General features: G+C 49.1%; 1 protein-coding gene across 1 annotated transcript in view; it reads left to right on the top strand.

Annotated features, from left to right (window-relative positions):
• FAM117A (family with sequence similarity 117 member A) overlaps window positions 1–24,647 on the top strand; it is a 41,416-nt gene that overhangs the window by 11,860 nt on the left and 4,909 nt on the right. The window contains exons 2-6 of the mRNA XM_054585379.1: window positions 12,423–12,592; window positions 20,493–20,588; window positions 22,172–22,282; window positions 22,750–22,884; window positions 23,931–24,132. Of these exons, the coding sequence (XP_054441354.1) occupies window positions 12,423–12,592; window positions 20,493–20,588; window positions 22,172–22,282; window positions 22,750–22,884; window positions 23,931–24,132 (714 nt within the window). The remainder of the gene's footprint in view (window positions 1–12,422; window positions 12,593–20,492; window positions 20,589–22,171; window positions 22,283–22,749; window positions 22,885–23,930; window positions 24,133–24,647) is intronic.

Below are 24,647 nucleotides of genomic sequence, written 5' to 3'. Positions count from 1 at the left end.
CCATAAGACTGTGGTTAAGTTGGCATCAAGGAATTCTTTTTATGGGCTCTAGCCAGTTATGTAAAATACACCCATGGGCACTTACTATATTATTGCCCAGCTTACATACTTAGATTGTTCTTAGGCAGTTACCAAGTTATATCTGCTGTCCCCACTGTTCCCTGATTCTTCTTGGCTCTGTTCTACCCCAGCATAAGCGCTGGGTGGATGGGCATCCAGAATCAGGTCATGATGCGGAGGATGACAACCCATTGGGTTGTCTGCAGCTTAGAGGTCTGTGTAGGGGCCGCTGCGCAAATGGCCAAAGTCTGCCTAGAGGGGACAGTGACAACTGAGCCTTTTCCTTCTTCCAGTTCTTAGAGGCCTGGATAGGATGTCTTGGTAATTAATATTCCAAGCTGTCTACCTTTGCTTCAGGAGGATAAGCAAAGCCTTTTCTTTACCTGACTTAGAAAAGAAGGTGACATTACTGTTAAGCAGCTCTTGATAGAAAAGCAGATAAAAAGGCTATCTTATACAGGGGACGATGCTGTAACTTACCTTCAGTGACTGGAAGCGCACGTGGTGAGGTGAGCTGACAAGCATCCTGCTGTGAAGTCATCAGTGGTCAGTTATATGCTAATAGGAGAACAAATTTTCCCAGTGTCAGACCTTTCTGGAGGGGCCATCTAATCTTGCTGTACAGGCTAGGTTTACTAGGGAGGCCATACACAACCTTTGAGCCTCCCTTAGGAGATCAGAACAACTGGCAAGAGCAGGGGCTGACCTGGAAGGTTGCCCAGCACACTGGGGTTTTTCCACCTGTAGGCACAGCCTGGGAGTTTGTCACTGAGCTGAGGTCAGGCTGGGTCAGTTCCAGAATGTCGGGCTTGGTAGAGAACCACTAGGTGGGGTGTAGTGGTCTCCTGGGTATCTCCTCTTTGAAGCCAGGGACACAGAGTAGAACTGGAGTAAGGAGATGAGATAACCAGAGGGGTCTTCATGCAGGGAGGACTAAATGGCCCCCATATCTTTTCAAGGCTGTGAAGGTTGAGCAGAGTGATCCTAATAGGATTTTAGACCCTGAAGGCAAAGCAGATCCTGTGACTGTACCTTCCTGGCCCTGAGGAACACAGCTAACAATTGCTCTCTATAGCCCTGCTTCTACCCTCAATCCAGAACAAAATGCATCAGAGTCAGGGATAAAAGCAGAGGTCCTGACAGATTGCAAACGAGTGAGGTGCAGCAAGTGAGCAAACCTGCCCTCTGAGCATGTATGTCAACCAGGTGTTCACTCCAGGCTGGCCCAGCCATGTGATTAGACCTGCTTGTGGCTTGCCACAGGTAAATTGAGCGCTATTTATACTCTGCTTGGGGGAGGAGGTGGGAGAGATCATCTGGGAGCCCACAACACAGCTGTTTAATCAGCAAGTCTCCCCTTGACTTTGGGTCTTGTCTTCTCCCCTTATTTTGCCCCAGATGGTAATGTGGACTCTGAGCTTTCAATTCAGCTGAATTGCTCAGGGACCATCTCTTATTTACCCTTTAATAGTTGGGGAATTCTAGAACCAGTGGAGGCTCAGACTGTTCTGATGTAACATCCTGCCTTCTGGGGGTGAACACTGAGACATCTGGGAGCATATAATTATCTCTTCCTGAAGTTGTTCTTCGGTAGATTCTGCAGTCTCCCTCATTCAGTTCTGGTGAGCAAGTTCTTCATTTCACCCAGCTAGACTCCTAACTGGAGTCTTTTTTAATGTCCTTCATCTTTGTACCCACTCAGAAGACTGATAAATTCTGATTCATTTCACCTCTCTCCTGGGATGCACCTGCTTTTTCTTTAGCCATTCTTATCCGTCTTCCCTAGGATTTAACTGGTTTCTGCATTCCTTTGGAAGAACAATAATGGCACATGGATGCCCAGGGTAATTTGGCTGGACATATATGAGGTTATATCCAGCTTCAACTGTGTTTCTGGACCTACAAAAACCCTTTAATTCTGCCCCCAGTCTAGCTCTTATTCCTGGGATGACGTGACACTTCTCAATATGGCTTAAAGTCTCCTTCACTTAGTAGTATCTTTATTCGACCTTATACTGATTTACATCTTTCAATTCCGTGCCTCAGATTAAGCCTCATTCACTGTTTCATTTTTTCTCGCCCATCTTCTCTTTCCCCAAATTAGAAATCCAGAGCAGTGACCCAAGTGAATTTGACTATAACTTGCCTAGACTGAAATGCTAAAGGGTTTAGATCCTTGCTGAGGAGTGAAGTGAATTCCTGTCTTCCCAAATTAAGCCAGTTTTTGTTTTTTAAATTTCTCACAACTTTATTTTGGAAAAATTAAACCTACAGAAAAGTTGTAAGCACAATGCACACCCATTTATTCATCACCTAGACTCGCTGATAACTTTTAGCCGTAAATGCCTAATCTCACTTCTCTTATTCTGTATAGTATGTATATGTGTGTCTAGAGAGACATCCATATGTGCATCCATATGTGCTTTTTCGGTGAACCATTTGAAAATAAGTTGCAAATACCATGACACTTTACCCTTTGCTTCAGTGGCATCTCCTGGGAATAAGGGCATCCTTCCACTAATCACAATATCATTATTACACTAAAGAAACCTGTAAGTCCATACCATCTCATATCTAGTCCATTTTCAGTCTCCCCTTTGATGGCTCTTTTTTTTTTGGGGTTTTGTTTTTGATCCAGGATCCAGTGTCAAGGTTCTTGTTTGGTTATGTGTTTTTTAAAAAGTCTCTCTATCTAGAACTCCACTCCCCTCCCCTGTTTTTTGCTTGTTTGTTTGGGTTTTTTTTTAATGACTTTATTTTCTTTTTTATTAAACTTATCGGGGTGACATTGGTTCATAGTGACACATAGGTTTCAAGTGTATAATTTCCTATGATACATGATCTGTATGTTGCATTGTGTGCCTGCCACCCAAAGTCAAGTCATCTTCTGTTACTATGTATTTGATTTAATGACTTTTGAAAAGCATGGACCATTTTCTGGCTGTCCCACATTCTTGATTTTTCTCTTTCCTCATGGTGGCATTTAACTTGTTCCTCTATCCCCTGTATTTCATGCAAATGAGAAGTTAGGTCTGGGGCCTGATTTGATTCGAATAAGACATTTCGGCAAGAGCATTTGATGGGTTAAGCACAGAATGTTCATCACTAAGTTTGATCACCGGAGGTAGTGATCACCACATTTCCCACTGTAAACATATATTTAAAATAATACTAAAAAATTCTCTTAATAATCGGTTCATGGGGTGATACTCTGGCATTATGTAAATATTCTCTTCCCCACAACCTTTCCCGCACTAGTTCTGGCAGCCATTGATGACTCCCTGATTGGGATATTGGTGGGAATGCATAAAGCCAGTTCTGAATTAACACTAATGATGTAAGCATTGACATGCTCAGTTCAAAAGATTAAAAAAGGTGAGGTGGATGTTGGAATCATTGAGGGGAAAGCAACAAAATGGGGCCATCACATTCTGTCAAAACCTAAGTATTTTATATAACTTTGGCTAATGATCAATTGAGCATCAGTTGCTTACACATTCGTTGCTGTCTAGAAGTTTGAGGTCCAGGGAAAGCAGGCTGGGTGGAGCTAGTCATGGTTCAAAGGAAAAATTATTTTCATTATTTGGAAGTTACCTGTAACTATTCTTTCCTTTCTTTCACTCACTTTCCGCTTTCCTCACTAGAAAAGGGATCCCTCATATCTTGTCTTCTTCCCCTTGCCCAACATGCCAGTGGGTGAAACAGTGCTCCTGAGACCCAGGTATGTATGATCTTCCTGGTTCCTAGCAAGGAGAAGGAAGGGAATCCTTCTGAACCATGGAGTGGTTCCTGGAACTAGGCGGTCAGGCAGTCCTATGACAGTTGAGTCTGACAATAAAATGCAAGGATGGGAACTGTACTTTCAAAAGCCTGTTGGGGAAAAGGCCTGCGTCTCAATTTGCTCTGTGGCATTGGAGAAGCCCGTTCACCTGTCTACCTGAGGGTATATCGTGGATCCCCCACCTGTAACACTTGGAAGCCCTGCCCCCTCTTCCAGAGGAGAATTCATGAGAATGTATGGAGGGCACACATTTGAAACAAATCAGGGTGCAGCTTGAATCACAATTGTCCTCTCACAGTATGTGTTACAGGTGAACTGCCTCAGTCTCTGGTTCTTCTTAAAAGACTACCTAAGAGCTGACCGGTTGTTGTGATTTCTTCTCTGCTTGATAAGAATCAGATCATTGTGAGAAATGAAGATACTGAAGGCTTTATACCTGTCCTCTGAGTTTATAGACCAGCCAGAAATTCATCACTCCCAAAAACTGCAGAATGAGGATTGCTGCTGCTGCTGCTGCTGCTGCTGCTGCTGCTGCTACTACTACTACTACTACTACTACTACTACTTTTATTTTAGGGAGATAGGGCTAGGCTATGTGCTATTTCTGTTATTTTTGTAAAGGCCAAACATTCCAAAGGAAACCCTGCTCCTATCAGTAATTGCTAGTATTTTGTTTTAAGAATGTCAGAATCCTACAGAACTCTTCAGAGAATTCAGATAAAAGGTGAAAAGTTCACCCCACTTCCTTTTCTTCAAACTGCAGCTTCTTAAGAATTGAACAAAAAGTTTAAGTAACTGCTGTCTACTCTTTCTACACACACATGCACACAGAGATCACCCTTTTTCTCTTTCTGGTGGTAAAAAGTGAGCGTATTCCTTATTTTTTTCCCCACAATGACATCTCCAGATGGGTTTGTCCTGACTCTTCTCCCCAGCTGCCTATAGATGTGGTCTGCACCCTGGGGAGTCAGACATGTAGCCAGAAATGCTTTTATTTGAGCTACACACTTAAATATAGAGTCGGTAATTAATTGAGGGCCTGAGAAGGTTCTCATGCGTATACAAATCTCATCACTTTTTTCTCATTGGGTAAGCCTTCTGGTAAGGGAAATGTGATGTTACTGTTTATTTCTTCTTCCTTTTTAATCTAGTTTCTTTGGTTTCTTCTCCCTAATATGGTTGAAATGAGCTATTGCTTGGTGTTGAAAGGAGTGTTCAAAGGCCCAAGTTTAATTTTCCCAGCTGGGATGGATGGGGTCTCCTTGGGCTTTCCAAGGAGGGCTTCTAACTCTTATACAGTCATATTGGGGATTTCAGTTTGACCACAACTTCCCTCCAAAACCCGCATGTCCCTGAGTTAAGCAGTTAAGCGGTGCTGGAGCACGGGAGCTCAGAAGACTGCACTGTTTAATCCCAGCACATGCACAGAAATGGAAAAATAATCCCTGTGAAGCTGCTAGGAGGGACTCCCCCTACTTACTGCAATTCTGTTATTGGGGGAATGTTTAGAAATTCTGAATCCCTGTTTTACTTTGCTCTTCTCCAGATTAACTCCCCCCGTCCCCCTCCGAGCCGCTGCATCACAGCTAAGGGACAGGACAGGGCAGGGCTATTCCCTCCATGTGCAAACCATGTGCCCTGCCTCATCTTCCTGGGCTGCCCTGCCCAGCCTGCTTGTCCTTCCTAAGTGCAGATCAGTTACTGAAAAAAACAGATTGTAGGAAAATGTGTATAACATGATCTCATTTTATTAAAAATATACATGCATACATATGTACATGAAGAGAGAAAAGATGTGCACAGTGGTGCTCTCTGGGGGCATGCATGGTTTTTATTTTTCAATTTTCATCTGCATTTTCTTACTTCCTCCAACACATGTACAGTTTCTGTTATAAAGAGTTATTTTCTCTTTAAGGGGGGAGGCGAGAAGACTAGCGCTAATGCTTCAAAGCCCAACAACATGAGAAAGTGACTCATAACTTGTTTGTTGGACCTGCTAGTTGTTGAGCTCTTGCCATGTGTGAGGTCTCATTGGCTGTCTTTCTCTTCTTCCTTCTGAAGTCCTTGGGTATTTTGGGATCACTATGCGCCATGCTAACAGAAGATAGGTGGAGCATAGCCTTGTCTTATTTCCAGGCTTTTCCTCCCTGAGGGTAAAATAAATGGAATAGCCCCTTACATGCTCAGCCAGGACCCTTTGGTCAGGGCCTGATTTTTCCTCATAAGCTGCTAAGCTTCCACCCCGCAGTCCATCTCTGCTAAGTTCAGAAGGGCAGCCACAAACACCTCACTTCCTGCGTCATCCGCTGCCTGCCTTCTTCCCCTGACCCCTTCTTGCCCTTCTAAGAGCTGTCATCGTTCTTCGGGTACCGGGTGTGGGGGTTTGCTGGTGTGATCAGGCCTGAGCAGATTTCCAGCCAGGGATGAGAGCAGCAGAGACGACTTGGTGACCCTTCTGAAGAGGCTTTGGCTGTGGTAACTTCAGGTGCTTAGGGATGGCATCAGCCTTGTTAGCAGCTGCTTCTGCTCTTCCTGTATCACCAGTGCTTATCACAGAGCTGGCTTGTGGTGGGTGCTCCAGATCTGCTTACTGAAGGAATCGGTCTGCTGAGCACACTCCTGGCCACTCTTGGTCCAGTGTCTTACCTGCTGTGTGTGTGCCCTCCTCCCTAGAGACCCTCCCCCAGTGCACAGACACTTGACTGCTGGTCCTCTTCGCTCAGAGTCCCCTCTCCCTAAAGCCATAAAAATGCAGCAGTTGGGAGACAGGGCCAAGTGACTCTGGAAGATAGCACCTAAGGCTTGTTATCTCCGGTGTGTGCTGTTTTGTTTTGTTTTTTCCATTTGCTGTTGCCCAAGAACCAAAGCATCCGCCACTGATCAGCTACACGGTGCAATGGCCTGGCCCCGTGCCAAGGTACTTCACCAGGTGGTTGAGCCGCGGAGGCTGCTGCATGCGATGGGCCGATAATACCCCGCAGTGCTGTAAACAGGACACTCCACCCTCCCGCAGCCACCCAGCCAGTGCCCCGGCAGCCTGCTGCTTTGTCATGGCCTGTCATGGTATGGGCGTCTCTTCTCAGATAGGAGAGCCGATTGTCTTACTTCACTCCCCATTTCCCAAATCGGAGAGGGGTACTTTCCAGAAATGAAACCAGTTCATCTGCCAACCACAAGCAACCGTTGTGACCTTTCAGTGCTTCTTCTCTTTTAACCATAATCACACAGTTGCAGAGCAAATCCCACTACCCAGATCTTTCTGGCATGCCCATGAGGGATAAGTGGGTGAGTTCCTATCTCCACTGCACTCACTCGTGAACTTTCTCAGGGGATGTTTCTAACTGAGGTAGTTAGTTCTCAGTGGGTAGCACCACTTGAGTGCTGACCCACAGCAGCTGATGCCCACGTCTACAGGCAGTTATATTTTCAGCCCTGCGCCATTTATTCAAGGTGGCGTCCATGCTGGGTTAGACTGTCCCTAGTAAGGGGAAGGGGTTTGTGCAGATGTGCACCTCCCCAGGGGGTCGTGGTGGCAAGAACTCACTCTGCTCTCTTTTTCTGGGCAGTCTCCTCTTTCTAGGCTCGCTCACCCCCCAATCCTAAAGAATTATGATGGGGGAGGGGTTCATTGACATTTGGTTTGACCTCATCTAGGTAATGAAGACTAAAGCGTATCCGCATCTCACCTGTTCTCTCCAGCGCCCCTACAAGGCCCGACTGTGCTCCTGTTTGCCAGAGGGGAGAGCAGCCGGGGAGGCGGCACGGCAGCGGCTGCCCTCACAGCACAGTGAGGGCGGCCCTGCGTCGGAACTAGGTCTCTCCCACCTGAAGGCCCGGGTGCTTGGGGGGCCGCACGGCTCCAGCCTGTAGCCTTTCCGAGGATGAGCAAAACATGTCAGTGTCTGATTTTGGCTTTGGCTGGTATTGCATTTAGAAGGAATTTGACCCCTCAGTTTAACCCTTAATCAATTTTGGTGCCCAAATTAGCAGGTGCTCCCCAAACCATTCCGGATGAGGTTTTTGAAATAAGTGATAGATTTTATTTTCCCCTACCAAAATTTAATTTTTTAAGTGCCTATCTCCCTTCCTTTCTGGCCATGAAGGAAACATGGCATTTTATAGTCCCTGAGGGGCTGGGACATGCCAAGAATTTGGGGGTTTGGGAGGGGAGAGGTCCTTGCTGAGGTAACTCTGTCATCTTGTGGCTGGCTAGGAGCTGTGCCAACACCCTGCACGAGGATGTGGTCACTGCAGAAATAGGGCTGAGGCCCAGCTGTCTCATTTAAGGAAAAGAAACTGAGGCAAGTCCTCTAGTTCAGTTTAGCTGTGGTGAGATCCTTGCAGGTCTAGCCGCTGGGTCTGGATTAGGGTGCTTGGTTTTTCCCATACCATCGACTATCTCTTAACCTTCTTATCTCTTAACCCCTTCCTCCTGGCCTTCCCTCCCCCACCCTTTTCTTTTTTTTTTTTTGTATTTTATCTTTTTTGTTTTGTTGGTTAGATTTTTGTTGTTGTTGTTTTTCTTTCTTCTGGTTATGTAGGAGTACATAAGTCAGGGCCCATGAAGTCCTCAGAGTTTTTGTGAATAACTTTGGTCAGAAGTGGCCAGAAAGCACAGGGCTGACCCAAGTGGGTGGCTGGAGTCTCACATCAAATTCCAGGATTCTGAGTGGTCCTTAGAGTGAGTACTGGGAGTAAAGTGCCACGTCTGATTGCTGAGCGAGATTGGAGTCCTGCTATAGCTCACGGATGAATGGGCTCTGAAGGGTAATGGGAACTGATATAAAATGGATGTGATTTCAGTTGTCCTCAGGAGATAGCAGAATGCTTTACCCCAGGTTTCAAAGGCTTCTAAAAAAAACAAAAACAAAACCCCCAAAAGCAAAAGAAGTCGTTGCAGGCCACCCGGTCAGGCCTATCATCTCCCTCCCTGCAAAGGAGCTAAAGAGGCAACCCTTCTCCCAGGTGTCCCGGCAGGTGTCCCAGCAGCCTCAGAGGGTGTTCCTCATGCAGGAGGGCCCCAGCCGCCGACAACTGGCTGACGTAGGAGGCAGGAGGCTTGGATTTAGGTCTAGGGCTGCCTCTGACTTGCCAGGTGACTGAATCCAATCTGAGACTGGGATTCTCTGTGCCTTGGTTTCCTTACCAGTCTTTGCCTAGCACCCCGAGAGCTAATGGGAGAATAGGCGATGACACACACACACAAGCTCTGTGGGGGTGGGACAGCACTCGGGGACTACGCAGGCACAGGAGAGCACAGGGAGCAACGTCCGCTGAGGGGCTGGGCGAGGCATCTCCAAGAAATCCTTCTCCCCATCACTCCTTTCTCAGCCCTGGAGCCACCGGCCTCTCTCTGCCTTCGCACGATGATGATGCGGCCGTCAGGAATCGTGGCCTTTTGGCCTTTATACCAGTCTCTGGCTCATCGGCTGCCCACTGCTTCTTTGCTTCACCATCATGTTATCTTGTAAACTTGTTTTTCCAGAGCCCCCACCTCCCCACTGGGCTCTTCAAGACAGTAGAGGAGGGCCACAGGGGACAGCATTTTGGTGTCTGACTTGGCTGCGAAAACAGGTTAGAAGCTCCCAGAAATATCTGATTGCTGCTTTTTGATCTTAAGCACAGAAGAGGAAGATGAGTGGTTGAAAAGCTAGTGTAGGACATGAAGATGGGACTTGAACCCAGCATGCCTGTCATTGACTTACTGGGTGACAAAGCACACGATAGGGAAGAAAGAGGCTGGGCCATGCTGAGCCTCTGAGAGAGGAAATGAGATGAGCAGCTCTGGAGTCTTTATTCCTGGGGAGTGGGCTGAGCTTGGATGTGCAGACAGACTTAGAATCCATGACATAATTAGACTAGGTTTACCTTGCAGTAAGAGTTTTTTGATTATATGCAAATACTTAGGAACCTGCCAATCACCAGCCCTCTGCTTTGTCCCTGGAAGGGGGACAAAGATAAATTAGAGATAGTCGTTGGCTGCAGGTTGTTTATTATCTAGGAGTTACAAATATCCATCATCCGAGAGAGGGGATGATAAGTACTAGGAGGATACAAAGTGCTGGAGGAAATCAGAAAATCCTGAGACATTTCTCCCAGGGGATTCAGAAGGCTCTGTGGAGGTGGAGGCAGGTGGTCAGGCTGGTCTGGGTGGACAGGGGAGGTTTCAACCCTGGGCACGTGCAAACCGCAGAGGAGGGGAGGCCGGGGGCATGGGTGGGAAGCAGTGTGTAGTGTAGTTTGTCCAGGACATAGAGACTTTGAAGAGGGGTGAAGTGTAAGGGACAGGTAAGTGGGACCAGAGCGTGAGGACTTTGACTACCATGTTTGGAAGAGGGCCTGTAAAGAGTTTCAGCAGAAATGTTAAGATCATTTAAAAGGATGTGTTGTAGATCAGTATATGTTGATTTGGAGAGGTGTTTATTATATTAAAGGCAAAACCTTGCAAAATGATTATGTACAGTATGATTTCAATTTCATGCAAAGGGCAAGGCCTAGAAGGATAGTATATTATCCTCATAGTATTACCAGTGATTATCTCTGGGTGTTGAGAGTTGAGGAGTTTTTTTGTTTTGTTTTGTTTTGTTTTATAGCTTGACTTTTCCACAATCCATTTATGCTTAACTACTTTTGTAATTACAAATCATTTTAAGTTTGTTTTAAATTAGCTCATACTACATGATGGCTGAGGGAGATGACTTAAAATATGCTAGGAATTAGATAAAAACTGAGACTAAAAGCTGTCCATGCAGTATTATTTATGACATACAAAACGGGAAGAGAAGAGACCCCCCGCTCCCCCCCTGCAAATGTCCAAAAATATGGGAATGGCTAAGCACACTACTGTGTATCTATACCTGGTGGAATATTATGTAGTCATTAAAAATAAAGTGTAGACTGTTGATTGTTAGAAATGGTTATATGAATAGGATAGAACAAAGTAGAACATAATGTGCATTTCATATTGATTAAAATTATGTCATAATGTACGAGTATGTAAATACTTAAATGGATTTGGGGAACATAGATTGTATTTTCCTTTTTACTGTAGTAAAATATAGATAACATAAAATTTACCTTTTAACCATTTTTCACCTTTGCAGCCCAGTGGCATTAATTACATTCACAGGGCTGTGCGGCCGTCATGACTGTCCGTTTCCAGAATGTCTGTATCATCCCCAGCAGAAACTCCGTGCCCGTTAAACAACGACCCCCAAACACTTCTCCCCCTAAGCCCTGGTAACCTTTGTCCTACTTTCTGTCCCTAGGAATTTGCCTAAGTGGGATCATTTGCCTAAGGACACTATTTGTCCTTTCGTGTCATTTATTTTACTTAATAGAGTGCTGGAAGTTTCATCCATGTTGTAGCATGTATCAGGATTCCATTCCTTTTTGAAACTAACATTTCATTGCATGTATAGACCACATTTGGTTCATCCATCCATCCGTCGATGAACACCCGGGTTTCCGCCTTCTCTCTATCGTCAGTAATGCTGCTATGAACAGGAGTGCACGAATGTTTCTTTGAGACTCCGTTTTCAATTCTTTGTATATATACCAAGAAGCGGAATTGCTGGATCATATGATAATTCTATGTTTAACTTTTTGAGGAACTGCCAACCTGTTAGTGTCTTTTTAAATGTAAAGCTCTTCAAGTTTATTTATATCTACAACCCCCAGTTCCTTTTGCTGCTCTTAATGCACACATGGATTTTCAAGGGGCTAGTACAGATGTGAAAGCATTTTGTTCTGTTTAAAGGGAAGAGCCTTACAGATCTTAAATCAGTAGAGTGTTTTGAATGTGGTCATGGAAAACACAGCCCACCCAGATGATTGAAACTTACAGATGATTCCAGAACCCTCACATGTTATCAACAGTCTCCACTTTTACCTTCTCCCAGAAAGCTTTAGCCAAGGTAAAAATAAAGTGAATGCATTTATGATTCCTTTATTTTTGTCCCATTTAGTCAGAAGTCTGAGAAGAAGACTTGGATATTCCCCTAAGCTGATGTCTCAGTCTCGGATAACTGAGAGTCATTATTATATCATCTGTCCCAGGCACCTAGGTTCCCTGGGACTAACCAGACCTGAAGGAAGTATAAAGGGTCCCCCCTTTAGTTGACTGAATTTGTGCAGTGCCTAGGAGCCCTGCAGTGAGTACTGGAGGGAGGAAGAAGGGCAGGAGATGCAAGGAAGAAAACTTGGTTTTTGCCCACTTCAAGTTCCCTCTCTAATGATGGGAAACAGCCCTGTTCCCAGGAAACTCAGAATGGAAATTCCAGAGTTCACAGTTTATAGTCCATTAGAAACAGGAAGAAGATGGAGGACATGTATATAAAGTCACCCCAGTCTAAAGTAAGATGGTGTAAATTGTTTCCAGTGATAGTAGCCAGCTGGTTAAGACAGGAGAGCTCTCCACAGACTGCGTGTGCTTTTATGGGCAGCTTCAAATTCCTTCAGGAGGGTGTGGATACAAGTGACGGGGTGGCGCTAAGGTGAGGCTTCCTGGAAGAGAGAAGGTTGGCTTCCATGTCTTTTTCCACTCTGCTGATGTCAAGGGGCATGCTGTGCTCTCTTCCAGCCAGCGTCCCATGTTCGGTGGCCCCAGAAAAGCCAATGTGTCGGCCTCAGCCACCCCAGGTCCGACGTACATTCTCCCTGGACACCATCCTCAGCTCGTACCTTCTGGGCCAGTGGCCACGAGATGCGGATGGGGCGTTCACCTGCTGTACCAATGACAAGGCCACCCAGGTAATGCTCTCTTCTAACTGGATAAGGGATAAGATGGGGGAGGGGGCTGGCTGAGGAGGCCTTTGGTCTACTCACCGACTCTCAGTCCTTGAAATTATTTGTGTGGGTTTTGGCTGTACATATTCACCATGTAGTTTTTCATCATCTAATGTTTACCAGCTTGATTTTCTTTGTAAACTTACCTGAAAATGAGTTTGCATTCCACCTGGTGGGTTGGAGAGAGAAGTCAATCTGGGTTTTTCAGTTTGGCTTGAATATTCACGTGTGGGTAAGCAAGAGTTGATTTTGGAATTTATTCTGGATTTTAAAAAATGAGATTTACCTTGCTAAAATTAAACTGGGGCCAGAATTCAATTGAGTTTGTATTCCCCAGACAGCTGGAAGAGGTGGCCAAAAAGTGTGCTGAGCCAGGATAGATCTCACTGGAGCAATAGGCGTGGAGGCTCTGAGATGAGGGCGAGCTGACCCCTAGCCAGCATCCCCATCTGGGATTTCAGTGGACGCATCGGAGTCCTGTGGAGCCTAGGTCCCCTTTTCCTCACGGCAGTCTTTTCATTAAGAATCAGAAACTTGGAAGCAATTGCCTTAGATCATCTAATCCATTTGTCAGTTTTTGAATAAGATCATGTTAGCCTGAGCAAGAAGTCATCTTAACCATGAAATTATACAAAGATACTTTTAAATCCAATTCAGGACTTTAACAGTCTTAGCAGTTTGGTTGTTAAGAGTCAAATCTTCCCCCTTTTGATGCAGTTTAAACCCATTCCTGTTGAACTTCAGAAAAAATGAGTTGTCCTCAGGAAGAAGGATATGGCTCAGAGGCAAAGCAGCGTCCTGGGGGTATTGGTTAAGCCAGTTCTTCCTTTACAGGCTGGAGGCGGGGAGGGAGGGTATGTGCCCAGTCGGCCTGCCCATTGGTGGGGCAATGGCCAAATGTGAAAGTGTTTTGTTCACTCACTTTTCCCTACCTCCCCTCTGAGCACATCACGTCAGGCCCTTTCTTTTATTTATTTTTTTAACAAGATCCATTTTCAAATGTTGTTAGTGAATGTCTGAATGCCCAGTACTGTTCTTGGCATGTTGAAATGAAGAATAAGGAAATGAGAACAAGATTTGGCCTCTGAGTCTGGATGCCAGTCCCATGAAGGCCAGTGAACAGACAGCCAAGGGATGAGATGGGGCCAAATGTCTGGCCCTTTGCAGAGGAGGGGAATTCTCCTGGGAATACCCTACCTTGAAACTATAAGAATTTACTACAGTTGAAATCGATGGCCCTCTTTAGACCTAAGACTAGAACGTGAAGGGAAAGCACACTCCAGGTGGCAAACAGAGTAGGTCTACTTCCCAGGAGCCCTGGGCACTGTTGTTCCCTGTACCCTTCGAGAAGGGCAGGCAGGATAGGTTATGCTTTTCCCTCACAGGCCTGGAGCACACGCAACCCTTTCTCTTTTGGGAGAAGTGTTTAGCCCAAATAATGTACGTAGACAAGGAGGGCCTCCTGGATGGGCAGGACTTGAGGTTGCTTCGCGTGTGTGAGCTCATGATCGCATCCCTTTTTGTCAGACGGCAGGCTTCCATGTAGCCTGTCTCTGTCACTCCCCACCGCCAGCCTTCTAGGAAGCCTCCACCCCACTCCTCGGGTAGCATGCTCTTTGTCATCTCAAGGCAGGATTGGCCTCGGATGTTAGCTGGCTGCATCGAGAGGCATGGGCTCTGGGCTGTGCATTGCTGCTCAGGTTCCAGCTGCAGGCCAGATCTTTTATATAACAAGTCTGGGCTTCTTGCCACGGCAAGACAGAGGTCAGCGATGCGCCTCCATGGGTCTGGCAAGGCCGGGCTGTGCAGCTTTCCTTTTTCCCCGGGATGGGCTCCAGCCCTCGAGGAACTCTTAGCAACCTGTCAATATTGTGGCTGCAGCCAGGAGGTGGGAGAATTCTGATCAACGTAGGCATCCAAACCAAAATATGCGCTCTGCCCATCTTTCATTCCTGGCCTTCTGGGAATTTTCTGCTTCTAGGGTTTGGGCTCCGTTCAAATTCCTGCTCGAGTCCCTGGCCTGGCATAAGCTGGCTACCTTCTTCTACACTTGGATTACAGCGTGGTGCCCTGGGGCTCTCCTGGCATCTCCCTATTGAGCAAGGGTCTGTCACCCAGCAGAGACTAGAGATGAGGGAGACTTTTCATCAGGGAGATACAAGGGAGTGTGGGGAAGGGTAGAGGAAAGGTAGGGAGATGGGATCTACCAAAGTCCTTGAAAGCTTTCAAATTGTTAAAAATAGATCGTTTCCCTTATTCTTTTGAGCTGAGAGGGCCTCTTCCCACCCTACCCCACCTTCTACCCTTTCTCCTCCAGCCTCACCAGTATAACACACCCACTATATCTGGCTGGCCTTCACTTCTGCTCTTGGACATTTTCCCCCCTACACCTCTCACTCGCCCCCGACCTCCACCTCCAGAACCAGCAGCCAGTGTGCACATTTGGAGATCCCATCAACCTTGGTATTCTGGGGGCCTGCTTTGCAGCGAAGTCAGGGAGCCGTTGTTCAGCTACGTTCTCCGAACCCCCCTAGAGCAAGCAAGGGCCCTGTCCATTCCAAGCTAGTTTCAGACCTGGGCAGCGAGCACAAAACACCTGCCATTTAGATAGCATTCATGCGGCTTCCTCACAAGGCAGAAGGTGGCGTGAAATACTCTCCGTTCTCCAATGTATCAGGTTGCCAACAGGCCTAGTATGCCCTCCCTGGCTTAGCTGTGTTTTAAGCTCTAGGCAGGCACAGCGTATAGCACAGGGAGTCCCCAGGCGATTCAGACTCTGACGTGGAGAGCTGGGCGACCCGAGTATTGGGGGCCGGGGAGGAAGGGAGGCGGGTGGATCTGATTGGGAAGTGGGCTGTCCCAGGAAGGAGAGGGGGTATGAATGTGGTAACTGGGGAAGGAGTGCCTGGAGTTGCAGCATGTTCTGAGGCAGGATGGGCAATGGCGGAAGGATGACCAGGTCTCCCAGAGACCAGCTTGGCGAGTACAAGGAAGGGCTCCGGAGCAACAGGAACTGGCCGCAGAGTGGCCAGCCAGGGAGGATGAGGAGGGCCTCTGTGCAGTCACTGCCATCCGGATAACTTTGTCAGGATTCTCCAGATCAACCTGAATATGTCTTCTCCTCTCTGGACCGCCCTTCCCCCAGGTCAGCTGGTAAGCCAGAACCGGCCACCAAGTGCTTTGGGCTGGCCTCTCCTGGCGGCTGAGCCCGGCGGCGATGGCACCACATGCCGGTTGCGGTCACCCCTCTCTCTTCTTGCTCTGCAAAGCATTTGAGTCTTCTTACACTCTTCTGGAGGGAGGAAGTGGTCTCACCACAGCTGGAATGGCTGTTTGAGCAAAGTTCCCCTGCTGCTGTTCTCATCCTGCAGACAGCTGGGGCCCTGGGTACCTGCTCTTCTACTCACCCCCAGCCCCACTTCCTCTGCACGCTCCAGGTGAGGTGGGGAAGCCTCTAGGACAGACTCTTTCTCGAGGCCTCACTTACCCTTTGGAAAAAAAATAAAATAGCGCAAGTCCTTGACAAACCTCGTGGAGTGTCCTGAGGGCCAGAGGCAGCGGTGGCATGCTTTGTTTGGGAAGACTTCCCATTCTGGACTTGCCCTCGCTGTGTAGCGTCTTCCTCCTTTTCCCAAGCCAGGGCCTCAGCATTGAGTGATGACACGCAGTTCAGCCTGCGCATCACGGGCCTTCCTCTGTGGGTGTGGGGGCCTGGGCACAGCGCCTGTTTTCCAAACTGATGAACAGGACCAGTTGTTCAGCATATGGTGTGACAGCAGCATAGAATGTTTGAAAATGGGTTCATGATGGAAAATGTGAGGGTTGCATAGTCATTGTAGGGCCAGAGATGATGGCCTTGGCCACCTGCAGCCAGAGCTCTCAGAGTTGGCCAGCAGGCCCCCCTCAGCGTCTTTCCTGTCTCTGCCTGGCCAGAGTCCCGGGGGGCTGATTTTCTGCTTGATTCCATTTCAGCACGTAGTTTTGGACCATCTGTACTAGGCCAGGCAGCACACTGCCCGGTGCTGTGTGCAGGTACCCCGGGTTATGTTTCCAGGGCCCAGCTGGGCTTTGCCAGCGTCACTGGAGACAACACGACCAGAACTCTCCCCGTCTCAGAGTTCAGGTAGAAACTTAACTGGGTTGAGGGCAGAGAAATGGACTGTAGTTGAGAGGGCTATTCAGCTCCATCTGGCCCCTGCCTTCTTGTTCTATCAGGGTGCTCTTTGGAAATGTCCCCTCCATCCCCACACCCAGTTACCCTTCCACATGTTGCTCTGGGATCCCAGGATCCAGGCAAGGCTTCCTTGGTCCAATCCACATTCGGCTTTGCATAATCCAAGCATCATCTGCAAAGTTGGCTGATGCCGCTCATGGCTAGTAAATAGCCCCGCTTCTTCTTCAGCTGCTCCCTCCGGGCCAGGATGTTCAAACAGATCTGTTCCAGTGCATAAGTCCCTTTGACAAACATGGCTTTGATGTGCTGGGCTCTGGCTCTACCCTACTTCCAAAGGATCATCTAGAGTGACTACTTACAGTGCTGTCACAGAGTGCGGCTTGGCCCCTGTTGTGCCATAAAGGGTCGCTCTTTGAAGGGTAGCCTTCAATAGCTGTGACTTCTCTGTGCTCCAGGGAGACCTTGGCCCGGACCTCTTTGATGGGACCCAAGAGAAGAGGGGCCTGTGCACCCAGGGACACTGAAAGTAAGAGGCAGGGCATTGGTCCCCACTCTTGGTGCTCCCAATTCAGTGGGAGGGGCCAAAGACCACACCAGTGCACGTGCCCACCTTAAGAATACTCGAGGCCACGATAAAAACAGCTTCAAACACAGCATAACCTTGTGTATTAGGTACCAAAGCTGCTGTAACAAATTACCTCAAACTTAGTGACTCAAAACAGAAAAATTTATTCTCTCACAGTTCTGGAGGCCAGAAGTCCAAATTCCATTTCACTGGGCCAAGATCAAGGTGCTGGCAAGGGCTACCCTTTCTCCAGAGGCTCTTTGGGAGATCCATTCCTTGCATCTTCCAGCTTCTGGTGGCTGCCAGCATTCTTTGGCTTATGGCCACGTCACTTCAGTCTCTGTCTCCATGGTCACATTGCCTTTTCTTCTGTGTGTATCTAATCTCCTTATGTCTCTCTCTCTCATAAGAATACTTGTAATGGCACTTAAGGCCACTCAGATAACCCAAGATAATCTTTCCACCTTAATCATATCTGCAAAAACTTTATCACCTAAGGTAACATTTACATGTTCCAGGGATTAAGACATGTTACTTTGGGGGACCGTTTTTCAATCTGTCACACCTAATGACATCTCCTAGTGCTGCACCCCTGGCTCACTCTGCTCCAGCTGCACCGGCCTCCTCATCATTCTTGAGCACAGTAGGCTCGCTCCTGCTCCAGGACCTTGGCACTTGCTCTCCCCTACGTCTAGGTCACTCTTACCTCAGATGTGCACGTGGCCCATTCTCTCGTCCCCTTCGTGTTTTCCTTCAGACATGACTTTTCACTGAGACTCCTGGACATTTAAAATCATGTCGGTGCCCCTTCTCCCTCCCCCGCCCCAGCATTCCCAGACCCTTTCTTTGGTGTATTTTTCTCTTGAGTACTCATCAGGTTGAAACTCAACTCACAGGGGATGAGGAGTTCTGTTGTTTTGTGCGCTGTGGTGTCCCCAGCACCTGGAGCAGTACCCAACACACAGCTGGCATTCAGTAGCTACTCACTGAGTGCACGAGTAAGGAAAAGGAGCTGGGTTTGCCTGGGTAGCACGGAGAGCCAAAGGTGGAGAGGAGAGCTCCTGGGACGGAGGGTGAGAGGGTTGCTTCCAGCAGCTACGCCCCGGGGGGTGCTGAGGCCAAGCGATGGCCTGGGTGGCACAGTTTACAGAGGAGGCGGTAGTTGCTGGAAGCTATTCCAGAGCAGAGAAAGCCGGGGGTAAAATGGATTGAGAGGAGATGATCCCTGCTGCCATGAATTTTTATATCCTTTCTAAACTCCAGCGCGAGCCTACATTTCTCCTTCCACCCCCTCACATATCTCACAAGGAAGAAGGCAGTTGAAGAGTTTGCCAGGGATGTTAGAAGAACTGGTGGCAGCCCGAATGTGGCTGTTTTTGCCTCTCACCACCCACCTGTGAGAACAGGATCTTCCTGGAGGAGGGGAAATGGGCTCATCCCCTCAGCCTTTGTCGTCTCTCCTCTGTAGTTCCTGGGACCACAGGCCAGTGTGGGACTTAGCACTTTGATCAGCAGAGCTGGCCATCTGGGGTTGGCTTTGGAGCCCAGGCAGGAAGGTGTCTGCTGGGCCGACGGGCCTGTGGGAGAGGTAGGCGCCCTCCCCACTCCTCAGTCTGTGCAGCAGCCTTGTTCGAGGTTCTGTCTGCCAGCTCCGGTGTAAAGATGGAGACATTTGGAAGGAGACAGCTGCTTGGTTTCCACAGACTGTCAGAGGCAGCTTCACCTCGAGGGCTCTGCGGTGGGGGCCTGGAGGGTGCTGGCCACTCTTTTCCTAAAGAAGGGAATTGTGGGGCGTGGATCTCTGATCGTCGCCCTGTGGGGCTAGCCTCAGGGAAGGAGGGCGGGGCGTGTGTCCCAGCCTGGCTGTGTCACACAGCCCAGCAGAGGTCTGTCGGATCAGCGGGCAGCGGAGGGAAGGCAGGGCCTGGGAGTCGAGCGCTCGGCGGCCCCTGTCCATGGCAGCTGTCGCACAGGGCGCGCTGCTCCCACAGTCCCGCTCACACTGCCCCTGCTGAGCTCTTCTTAGCAGCTGTTGGGTGTTGAGTTGTTGGGTTTTTCTCTCTTTTCCTCCCTCTTTTTGTTTGCAGCAACCTCTCAGGGGAGGTCAGCAATCTGTTGGAGGAGACGGTTCCCAGGCCCTCATGGTTTTGGCAGCCTGTGCAAAGAAGTTAGAGAGGAACTGGTTCCACTGGCGCATTCCCCCTTGGGCCCCTCCCTTGGAATGGAAATAGGGATGTTGGTGGTGGGGAGGGATCTTGTCCTGCTTCGTGCTTAGAGCCAACAGCTTCCTCCCTTGGGTGGGGGCTCAGGAAGTGGGTCTACAAACTCCCCCTGCCTCCATGTTGGGCCAACTTTGTCTCTGTGCAGCAGGGGAGGGAGGCCAGCAGACTGACGACCCTGTTCTCACGAGAGAACAGGAGAAGGAGCTGTGATAGAGCCAAGAGGGGTCAGGAGTCAGGGCTGCATTCCGAATTCTGGCTCCCTCCTTTCCGAAGGCGTCGCCTGCCGTGCACATCCAGGAGGGCCCCCAGCGCTGACTGTGCACTCGGGGAGACCACGGAGCAAACCTGAGGCACTGCCTGACACAGCCGTCTCCTGCTCCGGCCAGGGATGGAGGGAGGGGGAGCTCTGTTGACATTTTTTCCTCCTTTTCCAATTAATGATTCCTCAACAGAGTCCTGTCTAGTAAGTGGTTTTCATTAGGCTCCCAGAAACCTGGGCCTGTGCTGGGCACAGAGAGGGAACGAGAATCGAAGATGCCAGCGGGTCCCCGCGTCTGCGCCCTCCTGCAGCTGGCAGGGCCAGAGAGGGCAGTGCTCGAGCTCACTGTTGAGAGCGCCCGGGAGAGCCGGACCTCTCATCCGTGTATAAAAGTCGTGAGAGAGTAAAGAGCAGCTTGGCCTTGCTGGCTCATCAGGTTTCCTGGAGGAAGGTGATTGGGACAGAGGAAGTGCCGGTGGAGAAGCCTGAAAGAATCACAAGGGCCGACCGGGCTGAGGAGGTTGATGAGCAGATGACAGAGAAGACTTTGAAGAGCCACTGCCTCTGTCCAGGGAAGGGCGTATCTGTTTCCCCTGAGCCTGCCTGAGTAGCTGCTCTGTCTCACTGGGTTCCTCTCCCTGCAGACCCCCCTGTCCTGGCAAGAGCTTGAAGGGGAGCGGGCCAGCTCCTGTACACACAAGCGCTCAGCGTCCTGGGGCAGCACAGACCACCGCAAAGAGGTAACTGCCCCCTTTGGCTTCCTGGCCTGAGCAATGCCTCTTGTCTACCCCCAGCCCCGCAGGCGTACCTGCTCCAGAGTGGACTCATACTTCCACTTGTCCACGTAGCCTTTTCCTAATGAGATGGCTTCTTTGCAGCTGCTTCCCAGCCACCTGGTGGCCAGGCCTTTGGAGCCAAGACCCTCCTGCCAGCAGGGGCTTGGCCCGTGACTGCTGGTGCCCTTCAGCAGCCAAGCACAGGGTGGGAGCCCCATTGTTCTCACTTTACTTTGAGGTTGGATCCAGATAAGCGGTTCAGAGACTGGAGGAAGATACGGAGTGAGTTCCTGGGAACTGAGAAGCCCCAGCTGCATGGACTGTTACACTTACCTCTTCATCCAGCCTCAGTTTTAAAAGAAGAAGAAGATAGCTATTGCTCCCAGCGCTTTTTGGCGCTCCTTCTCTCTCAGGAGGGTTCCAGTCATTGAGGTTGAGGAGAGGAGGCCGCAGACTGGAATTCCAGGGCTCCCCAGCCAGTTCTGTCTGCCATGCCATGGGGCAGCCCCTGATGTGGCCACGTTGCTAGGAGTCGCCCTCCACCCCTTTACAGGGAGAGTCGCTTCTGCCCTCTTGGTTGCAAGAACAGAGAAAAAATTCGAAGTGTTTCAGGCTGGTGGAAAATACAAAGTATTTAAAGTTTGTAATTATCAGAGTAAGCAAGTTATTTGCACTAAGCATGGAGTCATGGTTGAATGATCCCCAATAGCAAAACTAAAAGCACTTTTTTTTTTTGGCAGTAGTTATATACTTCATGGCTGTGGGCAGCAGATCTACCCTCTGAATTCCATTTAATTTAGGCCCATATTTATTTAATTAATTTATTTTTTAAATTAAAACATTGGGTTGTTTATGCTTTACAGTTGTCCCAGTTTTTCCTCCTTTATCCCCCTCCGCCCAGCCCTTCCTCGGCCCATGTTTAAATAGCTCTGCTCCTCCTGAGTATTTGCCACTGAGGCAAGTAGATCCAGGGTTCCAAATGTGACAGGGAGAATAGTGCAAAAGGGTTGATGATGATCTATAACTATTACAGGAAATGGGAGTTGACACAAAATGTGATATTCCTACTGGAGAGCTTGTTCCTTGCTCAGTGCAGCCTGTTTTAAAATGGGGGGAAATCCTTCCATCCTTCCTGGTCTCAGGGCCTTTGAGATAGTTGTGAATGTACGTGGGGAGTGAATTCAAAAACATCATTTCCCATTTCTATTAATAGAGAGTAGTATTCCATGCCTTTAGAATCTGTGAAAGACAAAAAATGATTTCAGTGTTGCATATTTTAAAGTTTTTGGAAACTGATTCATCTATAGACTACATGGTAATTTGAAAAACCAAGTAGTCGAGTCAGTGAGGTACACAGCTTGCCTGATGAACCTATCAGCATGGTTTTGACAAGCACCACCGAGGTATTTTGAGATGGAACATTAACTGCCATCTCCCTTTTACGCATTTTCATGCACCTCTGGCGGGAGCCACGCCTGTCAAGAGGGACCCAGTGCACCTCTGCTTTGCTTTACCTGCCTCTCCTCTCCCTTTCTCTGGGCCACCAGATTACCAAGTTGAAGCTACAGCTGCAGAGGACAAAGTTGAGCCGCAGTGGGAAAGAGAAGGAGCGAGGCTCCCCACTCCAAGGGGACCACGCTGTGCGCGGAACACTGAGGGTACGTCCCCCCTACCCCACCCCCCGACCTCTCCCCTTTGTCGTCTTCCATGGCCCCCCACCCATCCCCCGACCGCGGGGGCAGAACCTCTCAGGTTGAGCAGCAGAGCCCAACCGCATGCCCGGTGGCCACATGGGTGCCTGGGTGAAGCTTTAATGCAAACTTCGACTTGGTGAATAACATTGGAAGAGCTTCCTACTGTTCTGAATTTCTCTCTCCTCCACCCTCATCCCCTGTACAATGAGGCTGTGATGCTCCTGCAGCCTATAAAATCATCGAGACCTCTCAAAGCTCTAACTTCTGGAGAAAAGCCCCCTGAGTGGACCTATTGCAACCAGTAACTGTCCCCATCCCCTCCTTTACTCGCTTGGTGTTGCTGTGTAGACATGACGGTTACCCCCAGTCAGAACTGGCAACTGCCGGGGCTTGGTTGGTTTCAGTGAGTGCTTCATTCGCTTCCCCCTCAGGCGTCTCCTCCCAGCTTCCCCTCAGGGTCCCCCGTCCTTCGACTCAGCCCCTGCCTGCACAGGAGCCTGGAAGGGCTCAACCAAGAGCTGGAGGAGGTGTTTGTGAAGGAGCAGGGCGAGGAGGAGCTGCTGCGGGTGAGTGGGGCCTGGGCGCCGACAGGCGGGCCGTGCTGAGTCTGGACGCGGGGGCTGCGGGGCGGGACTCTTGCCCTCTGGGGTCACAGACTGTGGCTACAGCAGAGCTGGGGTGGGTGCACCTGGGAAAGGCTTTGTGGTGGCGAATTGACAGAAGGAGCAGGGGCTGGCAGAGAAGAGGGTCCCAGAAAGGAGGGATGAGCAAGACGTCATTCTTCAGCCGAAGCACCGGCTCACTGTTCCGCATACTTGGCGCTGGCACTGTCGCCCCCGTGCTCGGTTGAACCAGCCCGTTGCCCGTGTTACCACTTCCTTCCCTCCCTCTCTGCCTGGTGTCACACATTCTTCATCCTTCAGGCCCAGGGCCCCCGTGCAGCCTCCTTCCCTGCCGCACTCCCAGGCGGAATTGTTTACTACCTTTTCTGCACTCTCAGGCACATTTTTATACTGACACAGTGCAATCAGGGAATGCCAGTTGGGCAGTATTAATATAATTCTCGTGGGCACACCCCTGAATTTATTATTTACTTGCTGGTTGATTTTAAATTTGCGTATATGTAGGATTTTATACCCACCCAAACACAGGCACACAATTTGGGGAGCTGTGGGGACAAGTACTATCAAATGGGACAGGGAGGGCGGGATATTTAATATATGATGATAATCTGCATACTTGCCCTATGGTGGCCTGCAGTGGCACGGTGTCCTAGTGGCTGGCACACCTCTGGTCCCTGCCCTCGTGAGGCTTACAGCTTGATGGGGGTGCCATATTGAGAAGCCATTCAAATAAATGTATCATTATAAATTAGTCTGCAAGTACTGCAAGAGAAAAGATCGAAGCGCTGGGGGAGAAATAGGAGGGGTTTTCCCTTAGATTGGCTTGGGGGGGTCGGGAAATCAGTGACTTGAGGAAACGGTGTCCTGTTGTCGCTGGGTGTTACATATAGGGAATGACAACAAGGGCAAAGTGGGGAGGCCGAGGGTCCCCGCAGCTCTGCAGGCCCAGAGAATCAGGCCTGAGTCACCACCCACCCTTTCCCTGGCAGATCCTTGACATCCCTGATGGGCACCGCGCCCCAGCTCCCCCCCAGAGTGGCAGCTGTGATCACCCCCTCCTCCTCCTGGAGCCTGGCAACCTCTCCAGCTCCCCCTCCATGCCCCTGACATCCCCCCAGCCTTCGGGCCCAACCAGCCGTGACGAACATCGGGGCACCACTGAGGAGCTGGCATCCATCCCCAGCGACAAAGGTAAGCTGAGGAGGCCGGGGCAGCAGGACCTACTCAGGGGTGCAGCGGAGCCTACACTCCCTTTCTGTCTCTAATTGGTTTCAGGCCTGACGTTTTTATTTACCAGCCAACTAGAATATCTTTTTGCGTCATCTTTACTTCGTACATTAGACCAGTGATAATAATGCTCCTTCATATCGATTCTGATTTATAATTTACATAAAGTCCCTGCACCTATACTTTTATTTCATCCTCACTGTGATCCGAAGAAGCACTCCCTCCCATCCCCATTTTGACAGGAAAATCCTTGAGTCTGTTCAGGTGTCCACAGTACCCATTACCAGCAATAGGTCTCAGGGTGGCTGTAAATGACATAAAATAAGAGAATGTGCCCACGGTCACCTGGTTTGACCCAGAAGGAAACCCAAGCTTTCTGACTCCAAATCTCTACTTTCGGCTCTGCTCTACCGCATCATGAACAGGAGAAGCTATGAGTCCCTCCTCCCGGTAGTAACGATCCTTACCTTATAAAGCAC

Source organism: Pteronotus mesoamericanus, unplaced genomic scaffold (assembly GCF_021234165.1).
Source record: "Pteronotus mesoamericanus isolate MK-2021 breed Mesoamerican mustached bat unplaced genomic scaffold, CSHL_Meso_final contig_84, whole genome shotgun sequence".
Taxonomy (NCBI): domain Eukaryota; kingdom Metazoa; phylum Chordata; class Mammalia; order Chiroptera; family Mormoopidae; genus Pteronotus; species Pteronotus mesoamericanus.
This window is presented reverse-complemented; position numbering and strand designations above follow the sequence as displayed.